This window comes from Impatiens glandulifera, chromosome 1 (assembly GCF_907164915.1).
Source record: "Impatiens glandulifera chromosome 1, dImpGla2.1, whole genome shotgun sequence".
Classification (NCBI taxonomy): domain Eukaryota; kingdom Viridiplantae; phylum Streptophyta; class Magnoliopsida; order Ericales; family Balsaminaceae; genus Impatiens; species Impatiens glandulifera.
In genome coordinates, this window is record NC_061862.1 from 92812727 (window position 1) to 92824313 (window position 11587).

Consider the following 11587-nt stretch of genomic DNA (forward strand, 5'->3'; position numbering starts at 1 on the left):
AAAACTATTATTGTCATTTAAGTTCTCTTAGTAAATTTATTTATATTTTAATTTTTTATATTAGTTATATTATAAGATTATTGGAAAGTATCCCATCAATGTTTGTAGTGAAGAGTTGGCTTTGTGTAATGTATGCAAAGATGGAGAAGGGTCCGGTCGGACCGGTGACCGGTCCCATTTTGCTCTGGCTAGAAAACATATGTCATGAGGATTTCCAAATTATAATAATAATAATTTTGACAGCTAGAAAGATATTAATTGCACACTGTGAAATAAACACAGAGCACTCTTTCTCTCTTCTTTCAATCTATTTGCTTTCTCCGACACACACATTCTGTTCTTTCTCTCTCTAGTTCTTGATCATGGCTGAAATCTTTTTCAATTCCACACCTGAATCTGAACTCAAATCACCTTTTCAAAAAATCCTAGCTTACCTCAAACTAAGAATTCGACGATTTCTATTAGCTATCATTCTCTTAGAACTCCTAATCGCAGCTTTAATAACCCGTCCACCCATAGCCTCCACCCGCCCACCCAACATCTCCCCCCAGCAGCCCAAACCCATCTCCGGCGACTGCCATTCCGGCCTAATTTACGTCTATGATCTCCCTCCCCTCTTTAATTCCGATTTGTTCAATGACTGTCATCTTCTCGATCCATGGCGTTCTGTTTGCGATTCTTTCTTGAACAATGGTCTCGGCCGGAAAGCTCACGAACTCGCCGGAGTCGTGCCTCAGAATCTAGCTCCGATGTGGTAAGGTTATCAAATTATATATATAGGGTTTTGATAAATTATTCATATTTGTATGTTTTCGATTAGGTATTGGACTGATCATTACATGGGTGAGGTTGTTTATCATCATCGGATGTTGAATTATAAATGTAGAACTCTTGATCCTGAAAAGGCGACAGCTTTTTATATACCGTTTTACGTTGGATTAGCAGTTGGGAAATATTTATGGGGTAATCATACAGCTAAGGAACGAGATTGGCATTGTGAAATGATGTTTAAATGGGTTCAGAATCATCCATGGTGGAAAAGATCAAATGGGTCCGATCATTTCTTAATGGTTGGCCGATTAACATGGGATTTCCGGCGATTGACAGATTCCGACGAAGAATGGGGTTCCAGTTTCCTAGTCATGCCGGAGATGAAAAACGTGATTAGACTCTCCGTTGAGAGAAATTTATGGGACAGTTTAGAACTCGCCGTACCTTATCCAACAATTTTCCATCCACGATCGAAATCAGATGTGTCTGAATGGCAAAGTTTCGTCCGAGGAAGAAACAGAACAAATCTGTTCACTTTGGTCGCAGCGACGAGAAAGAAAATAACAAACGATTTCAGAGGATTATTACTAAACCAATGTCTAAACGCAACATCTGATAAATGTCTGTTTATTGATTGTGCGAAAAGTCACTGCGTTGAAGGAACGTCGGTGATTCTTGAAGCGTTCATGGGATCTGAGTTCTGTTTACAACCTAAAGGAGACGGATTTACTCGTCGGTCAGTTTTCGATTGTATGATCGCCGGTTCAATACCGGTGTTTTTCTGGAAGCAAACTGCGTATGAACAGTATGAATGGTTTATGCCAGACGATCCTGGGAGTTATTCAGTTTATATAGATAGGAATGAAGTGAGGAAAGGGAAATCGATTAAGGAGGTTTTGGAAAGTTACAGTAGAGAGAGAGTAGAAAAGATGAGAGAGAAAGTGATTGAATGGATTCCGAGATTTCTTTATGGAGAAGGAGATGGAGGAATTGATGGGTTGAGCGATGCGTTTGAGATTGCGATTAATGGGATGTTAAAAAAGTATAAGAATCATATTAGACGACGTGAAAATGAAAATGGGTCTGATTGATTGAACATATGAACATACGGCCGCCATTGTTGCTCTGCAAATTTCAAGATTTTGTATATCATGGCGTTTTGTTTACCAAGATTTTAAATTTAAATTTAATTTTTTATTTATTTTGTAGGAAATTTTAAATAATTATATTTTGGAAATTTTTGTTTTTAAAATTATTTATTGAAAAAGTATGAGCTGTGTCGGTCCCGATTCTGTCCGGAAGGTGCATGAAGGAGACGTGTGCGGACTCAACTGTTAACACTTGCTGTGCTTATCCTTTTCTAGTTAAGAGCTTGTTTGATTTAAAGTATTTAAATTTAATGTTTATAATTTTATTTTCATTATTAATTAAAATATTTATAAATATATTTAGTAGGAGGTAATATAAATTATTATTATTATTTTTGAAATAATTTTTTGTCTAGTGTATAAATATAAAAAGATAATTTTATTCTTTTATTTTAAGTGATAATATGAGTTTTTTTTTTTTTACAATATTATTAATTTTTAAACTTCTTTATTATTATTATTATAAATTTTATAATCCTCAATAGACTTACTTGCGATTTTTAGAAAGCGTTTATGAATACGACAATTCCAATGATACCTCAAATATGCCTTTCAAATTTTTCAATAACTATCTAAAGACTCGAGCATTACTTAATAAATCTCAATAATATTCTAAAAAAAATTCAAATACTAGTCATCAGTCATCACTCGATAATGAAAAAAAAATGAGTTGTCGATTTAACCTCTTTTTGACACATACGACTAGCCATAATACAATATTTTTTCATTCACAAATCATTCGTTATAATTCTACCATTAATAATGTTTCATTCAAAAAACGAGATCTTGGATGAAATCTGACTCCCAAAGTTTTTTTCAACAAAAATTATATGGAATCATCTTAGTGAACAACTTGTAGCAATGCCCCAAATAGAAACTATCCATATATTGTCAACATATAACGTTTGTTCAGACAGTGACATTTGTTTGTCCTACCAAAAGTAAACTCTATTATGGGACAAATTCTCCTTCTATATCTAATTTGGCTAGCGAAACCACTAAACCGATGGTCAAACATGTCTTTAACTGTGACATTTCTACATATAACAATGAAAGCAAATTCAAGATACGTCGTAGCTAGACTTTTGACACTACACTAAATATCTTCTCAAAATTTAATCGAAAAATCATTCCTACAATGAATTTAGACTATTCACAAAATTGTTTTCACATAAAGTAAATTCATCTCTAAATGCTACACCGCACTGGATAATTAGACATTTGGGTGAATTAGAACCAATCAAGACCATAAGTTAAGTAAGATATGTTTAAAAATTAAATCATATAAAAGTCTTATATTAAAGATTTAGTTAAAATTTAATATTATGAGGTATAAGATATAAATATATTCCAAATTCTATATAAAATTTGTTTGTCCTAATTGATCTAGAATAACTAGAGAGGTTTTCTTTAATCACACAAAATTCGATTCAGATTTTTTCTTAAATGATCAATGGTATAATATAAAAGGATAAGATTGGTTCAAAAATAATGATATAAACATATATCATATATGACATGCAAACCATATCAAATAAATATTAAAAAAATCAAATATAAAAATATAGCCGGATTAATTATAAGTTCTAGATCATATAGAGAGGCAATTAACCCATAAGCATTTGGATAAGTTGGTATTTTTACCCAAAAAAAAATTCAAACGGATGATGTCTATTTTTCAAATATTCATTTATAGGCGCGGTTGAATGTAGGTTCGATTTAATCTATTATAAGATCAGTTGGATCACTTGATCATTATTTTCGTGAAATATATAAAAAAGAAATATATATATATATATATATATATATATATATATATATATATATATATATATATATATATATATATGTATATAAATATATATATATATTGTCATATATTTATATATATAATACACTAAACTAAAGATGAAAAATAATTGATAAATCTTTTTCTAAATAAAATTCAATAAATTAGGTAAGTTTATTTTAAATTACTAAAATATAAAATAATATTTTTTTTTAAAAATGATAAAATATAAAATGAGTTTTAAAAAAAAAACTTTTAAAAAATAATAAATATTTGTATATTTGAATTAACCTTTAAATTTTTTAAATCTTTTCCCAAAAAAAGAGAGACAATTATTTACAAAAATAATAAAATACAATCAGTTTATATTATCTAAACAGTAGGTTCAGATTTTTGATACATGAAATTATGAATCAGCTAAAACTGGATAGATCAGTTTATAATGTTTTCTATAGGTTTTCATTTGTTCATTTCTTTCAGTTTTGCTTAGAGGCTTGTCCCTTTATTAATATGTTACTTATAATGTAATTATGGCTTCCACTATTATACCACATCAAACAATGAACAGGCTATCCACCATCCCTTCTAATGAAACAAAACAAAAGCTATTATTGTATCTAAAGTGACCATGCTTTTTTTATTTTTATAAATATAATAATTTGGCCAAATGTTGATAACAAGTATTTTTTTCTTATTTTAAATATGATCTTCAGATTTTGTAAAAAAAAATAAGTTTTTTTTATTATCTATAAACAGCTTTTAGCTATTTTAATCATGTATATATCCTAACAAATATAAATAAAATTACTTTTACAATTATTGAAAGTGATCAAATATAAATAAGATCCCTCACTTACCAATAATACAAATGATAAGGTAAATAATAGTAACAGAAAAACTTTAAAAATTAATTATAACATAAAACTAAAAGGTCACGGATTCAATTTCATCTGAAAGTGTTTTGAATTGAAGTGGAGACATATATGTGGAGTGTCATTCTAGCTCTCCTTAAATAATAAAAATAAAAAGTTATTCTACTTAGTGTAGATATTTATTGTTATTCATACATTAATCTATATATACACTTATATTTGTTTATTTAAACTAGTCTATGATAGACTACATAGTATGATCAAGACTGTCAAAATCGAGAGTTTACGTAAAATCGTTGCCCAGTTGTAAACTCGTAAAATCTATAGTTTACATGAAATCGTAAGAGTTTAATTTGAAAAAATAATAATTATATATTAATATTATTATTTATTTATAATAAAATATTTTATACTTAACTAATTTAAAAAAATTATATAGTTAAATATAAAATTAATTAAAATAATAATAATAAATAAATAACACTATTAAAAAATTATACTTACAAAATTAATTATATTAATTTATTTGAATAAATAATAACTTTATTTTTAATTTTCAAAAATAAATTTGTTTTTAAACGTAAGATCGTATAGAATCGTAAAATCAAAATTATTTATAAACTCGTAAAATCGCAAAATATTATTATCGTAAATTTAAAATCGTAAGAGTTTACCTATTTAAGAGTTTACTTAAAATCAGACTCGTTAACTTATTTAAGAATTTACTTAAAATCGTAAGATTTTAAAAGTTAACTCGAGATTTTAACAGCCTTGAGTATGACTATAGACTTTTTGCATAGATGGTCACTTCTTTGAGAACTAATTACAAATTATAATCTTCTGACTCAGATACGGTCCAAGATTTGAAGGTGTGCGGTTTTAAAAAAAAAATTAGGATAAACTTAAATAAATAATGATAAAATTTTAGATAAAACAAGTGAAAAATGTAAATTTTATTATTTTTTTTAATAATTAAATAAACAAAACAATGAATTATACTGATTTTTTTTAAAATATGGGTAATTTAGCATTTTTACCGTAAAATAAATAATAATAATAATTTTTTTGGGGTGTGTCAAACCAATACATAAATTCGTCCATGTTCTAACTCAATTTATAATTTTCTAATACATTGGAATGTGTTCATTACCTTTTATTCTATTAATCTCATCTTAGGGAGACTGATTAATGTACAATTTTTATAATATTAATCTCATCCTACCAAGAACTAATTCATGTACAATGTTTTTAATATTAGTTTCATCTTACCAAGAACTAATTAATGTACAATTTTTTAAAATATTATTCTGTTATCAAGAAAATTACTCTCATACTATTAATTATAGTTTTTCACTGCAACAAATACAGAGAAGTTATGCAGAATAATGATCGATCTACTTACTAATGTAAAAATGTACTTATTTAATTAGGTGGTAAAGTGTAATAACTTATGATTAAGGTTATAAAATGGAGTGTTCATAACCGAATTATTTTCAATTTTTTTTTATCAATCCAGGCTCGTTGACTCGGTCAACAAAAGAATGAGTTTGAAAATGGAAACCTACCGTGATTTTATGTGTGGCGGTGAAGGAGGGGTAGGGTGGGTGGAGAGTCCAATTAGTCTTCTCACATTATTGCACATTCTTGTCACAATAACTATCCAATTGCAAAAGTATAAAGATACTAACCTAAAAGAAAAGATAGGACTTGTTTGATTTGGGATTATGTGGGTTACATGGGGTGTCCTAGTTCGAAGTAAAATGAGGATATTGCACTTAGGGAATCTCATTGAGAAGCATCAATCAATGCATCACGGATTCCAATTCTATTTTTAAGCTCCATTTTTGTATTGTTGATTTTATCAATGTTACTTGGATTTAGTTTATTGTTTTTTATTGCTTTGTTATTTTGTTTACATTATCCCTCTTTGAATGATCAAATCAAATTTTTGTTCAAATATAAAAAGTGGGTTATTTATATGGAATGATTACATATTTTTGTATTATTTACTGTTTAAAATATTTTGATAAAAAAAAAATTAGTATAAAAGTATATATATTAATAAGGTAAACTCGGAAATGTATAGCTCAAGTATGGCGGCAAATTAGTCAAGTTGCTCGTAAGTCGTTCGCGAGCCGTTCAGTCAATGCTCCACCTAAGTTTGACTTTCACCAAGTTTGAGTCGAATTCACTCTCAAAATTATAAACTCGTCCGAACTTGAGTCGATTTAATAAATACTTAATTAAGTCTAGTTCGAACTATAAGTTGGTTTGAGCTTGACTTGATTCAATTGCATCTCTATGCTTAAACTAAAAAGAAACGTTTATATTTAAAAATATTAGGTTAGTCATATGAAAATATATAAATGCAGGTAACATAAAAAAAAAAATATTAATAATATAATATCAAATAAATTAAACAACATCATAATAATAAAGCACATTGAAAAAGGCACTATCATTGCTTAAAAGTCTCAACTTTTGATCCTGATTTATATGTTTTGCCTATCTAATCTCATGTTTTTCAGTCAAAATCTCATCATAATCTTATTAATTTAAACTAACTTTTTTTAGTTAAGCTATTATTGCAAGTATACATTTTAATCAAGAAAGAAGATTAAATAATTCCATAAAGTTATAACCAACAAATTGATTTTTTATTCCACTTTCAAAAGCATTATCTTAATACATTATTAAATTAACTCCTTTAATCATTTTAAGTTTCTTTCCTTCTATAGTCCATTTGATTGTATTTATTTGAAACTTGCAGTTAAAAGTGCAAAAGAAATTGCCATAATTGAAAATACAAAAAATTAATTTTGTAACTTTTTTTTGTGACATCTGAAACAAAATAGTCTCACTTTAAATAATATATATATATATATATATATATACTCATCAAAATAAATTTGAATTTTGAGTTTTACTTTAAAAGGATAACAATAACATGAATATAAATATATTATAGAAAACAAGTAGTTGGATTTTATGTTAACGATTAATTTCAACCAATATTATTTTCATAATTTCAGTAATCCCTGATTCACTAATTATGGAACACTTCTTTGTTAACTAATATTAATAATAGATGTCGGCTGCTTGCAATTTTTGTACAATTAATTTTAAGCCTGTTTGTTACAATAATATTATTCCTTATTTAGAACACTAAGGGTTCGTTTGTTTGACTCTTTAAGATAAGGTGTTTGCTTTGCTTTTTTAATCTAAGATTACTTAATTAAAATAGTTTAACAAAATAACATGTCTTTTATAAAATATAAATATTATTGAAACAAAAGTGGCTGTAGTTTAGTGGTAAGAATTCCACGTTGTGGCCGTGGAGACCTGGGCTCGAATCCCAGCAGCCACATTATGTTTTTGTAATTTTCTTTCCTTTCAATTTTATATATTCTGTAATGGAATAAGTATATGAAAATTCAATAACACATTTATGATATTATATATAAAACAAAACTTTATATTATGACAAAGACAAGTAGATAATATAATTTATCATTTAGGTTGGCTGAAATTGATAATCATATATAAATTGAGTGGATGTAGGCCTAAAAGGGAAGGTAAAGTTGAATGTATATCTTGGAAATTTAATAAAAGAGATCATCTTTGTCGGTTTGTCCCATTTCAGTATTTAAAATTTAAATATTCATTTTGAATAGTCACCAAATTATTATGAAGTTTAGTTTTATATATTTCTAAAAATTATTAATAACCAACTTTCTTTCTCAATTGGATATGATCTTTAAACAAACAGTATTATCTCTTTTGTATGATATTGCTTAGTCACAATTATTAAAGCTCATAAGCTTCTGAATTAAGTTAATACTCTAAAACACAAGTGATTAGTAATGATTGATTAATTTGACAACTTTTGAATGAATTCCATTTCCTGAAAAAAAAATGATCTCCCATAAAATAGGTGTCATGTGGGAAATTCAGAATCATTACAAAAACATGTCGTGTGAAAAATTGTTGCAAATTCTTATGAATAAAACTAGATAGAGTAATTACACAATGTTAAAACTCTAATAGAAAGAACAAACAAGTACTAGGTTCTAAAATCATTCTGTTTTGTACTTTGATTGTCTTACAAGTTACACCCACTTTTTCTATTCACTTCTCTTATTATTATTTTCAATTACTTTCTTAATTCTATAGATGATGTCTCATTTGTATAATATAATTTCAAAATGTATTAATTTGATCACTCATCAAGAAAATATGTCATTCCCTAGTCATACAATCTTTCCACTATTTTCTTGGTACTCTTTGAAGCAAGAGCAGGAGGCCCAGCAGGGCCCACGATGTCGTCGCAATTCACACTTGCTCAAGTGTTGATAATTCTCCGGCCTCTTTCGATTCTAGTGGAGACTCAAGAATTGTATCTCCTTAACCAGGAATCATCTCATGTGGGGGCAATTATATAGGACCATGTTCATTTGTTTTCTCAAGCCAACAATCCCTTTCATTAGACATTTTAGACCACGGCCATTGATCAGGAACATGAAAGTTTCCCGAATCTATCGATGGTAAGAATGTCAATTTTATTATTTACAAAGTTGGAGCGATATTTAATTTATGTATAATGTCGCAAAATTCTATTTTTATGTATAAAGTTGTCAAAAAAAATGTTAAAAATATTTAAGATAACAGAAGCATTTAACGAGGTTAGATTTGTATCCACGTGGCTATACCATGTCATATCTACGTAATTATTTATTCATATATATATATATATATATATTTTAATAGAATTATATGATTTCAAACCGGACCTTCTTTTTTTCCATCAAAAAAAAAAAAGTTAAAAAACGATTTCCATTCAACATACCTATCCACATTCATTCCTAATCCTAACCCTTTTCCGATCTTCACTAACGTCGCCCGATCTCATTCTTTATCGCGAACAGTTAGATCTTCATCGCAATCTTCACCCTTCACTACAATCATGAATTAGGATTCGCTGCCGCAAATCGTCCAATCTTCGCAGTTACCGTTCTTATCATCACTGCGGCAAATCATATGATCTTTGTCACTACCGTTCCATCTTCACCGCGATCCTAATATGAACAGACATGAACAAATGTTAGTTTACTTACAATTGTTCTAACTATTTTGTAGTTTATTTACAAATTTTGTAACTATTTTTTAATTTCTTAACTATACATGGTTTTAACTGCTTAGTTTAAACTGATACATTGAAGTTTAAACTGATACATTGAAGTTTACCTGATACTGTTATAAATAATTTTAACTAATAAATGTTTTCTTCTTTACCATATTTACCATTATTGCTACTCGATGAGTAAATTTCTCTTGTTTCTTCTGCTTCACTACTGCAATATACTTTTAATAAGTTAATTGTTATTATGGTAATGGGATAATATTGAGTTTAGAGGTTAATAAGATGATATTTGAATTTATAGTTATTGAGTTTAAGGGTCTATCTTTTGAGACATCTTCAAGCAAAACAAATGAATAACATTTTGCGAAAGTGATGAATCTTTTTTCAGGTTAGTTTTAACGAGTTTACTATTAGCTGTGAATGATATTATATATTTTGTAATTTTCAACATTATTTTCAAATTTTATTTTGATCTCGGTAGCTAGATTCGTGATTGGAACATATTGATTTGTCTTAACGCCATAACCAGCTCATAATTTGTTAATGTCTTGCTCTTTATTTAAAGACGTTTTTTTTGTCATATCTAATTCACTGCTGCATTTTTCTTAATAAGTTAATTGTTATTATTGTAATGGGATGATATTGTGTTTAGAGGTTAATGAGATAATATTTGAAGTTACATCTATTGAGTTTAAGTGTCTTTCTTTTGGGACATCTTCAAGCATAACGAATAAAAAATGTTTTGCGGAAGTGAGAAATTCATTTTCAAGTTAGTTTTAACGAGTTTACTATTAGATGTGAAGGATATATTATTTTGTAATTTTCAACATTAATTTCAATTTTATTTTGATCTATATAGTTAGATTCGTGATTGGAACATACTGATTTGTCTTCAACACCACACCCTCATAATTTGTTTATGTCTTCCTCTTCATCTAAAGAGGTTTTTTTTGTAACTGTGGACTAAAGAGTCCTATATGCACGATGTATAGAAAAGAACATAATTTGAGAAATAAATTCTACGGGAGTCCTATATGCAAAGTAGAAGAATTAGTTAGCAAAACAGGGTGAAAATATGTTGAATTTACAAGGAAGTAGAGGGAAAAAGACACGCAGAAAAGTAGAAGAGAGGAGATAAGTCAGACTAGAGCGGGAGTTATTACACTATGTTTCCAACATAATATTTGAACCGAAATTAAATTTGTTATATCTGAACCTAAAATTAAATATGTTATATCTGAACAAGCTTCAAATGAAGAATTATCTCAGGTTCCTATTCCACAAGAGATATCTGTTATACCGGATTATGATTCATTCAAAGAGATATCACTGATTGCATAAGAAATTGTTAGATTATGGTGACTAAAATGAGTTTTGATCGGAGTCTAGGACTAGGCTCACGATATAATAAAGTAATATAAAATAAAATCCTAACTGTTTGATATTGGGCCTACTAGACCCAATTATGTGACTATAAATATATGGTCTTAGTTAGAATTTTATTCACTCATCACAATTTGACACATATAATATTTGTCATTATTCTTCTCTCTCTCTATAATTTATAATCTTCTACTTTTACCATAGTGAATTTTTCCTCCTCTACTAGTGGTTTTCCCGTCTTAGGTTTCCACGTAAATCTTGTGTTATTTATCGTATTTTCTTGGTTGATATTCCATCTCTTCTTTATCTTATTAGTCTTAGATCATATGTTTTTCAATAATTGGTATTAGAGCATTAAGCTTTTTTTATTCTGAGACTATATATATTTTCGGATATTTCAACTATGAAGTACGATATTTCGTTATTGGATCACAACACCAGATTTTCTTTATGGAAGATAAGATACGAGGTTTGCTCATCCAAA

At 28.0% G+C, this 11587-nt stretch overlaps 1 protein-coding gene and 1 non-coding gene across 2 annotated transcripts; both read left to right on the forward strand.

Moving 5' to 3' along the window:
* The first annotated feature begins 282 nt into the window (after positions 1 to 282).
* LOC124919314 (xyloglucan galactosyltransferase XLT2-like) lies at positions 283 to 2192 on the forward strand. The gene is made up of 2 exons (XM_047459539.1): positions 283 to 754; positions 821 to 2192. Exons 1-2 carry the CDS (start codon positions 363 to 365, stop codon positions 1860 to 1862), a joined length of 1434 nt encoding a protein of 477 aa, XP_047315495.1. The 5' UTR covers positions 283 to 362; the 3' UTR covers positions 1863 to 2192.
* Positions 2193 to 7875: 5683 nt separating this feature from the next.
* Positions 7876 to 7947, forward strand: TRNAH-GUG. The gene has a single exon. It is a non-coding gene; the product is annotated as a tRNA-His (tRNA).
* The last annotated feature ends 3640 nt before the right edge of the window (positions 7948 to 11587 follow it).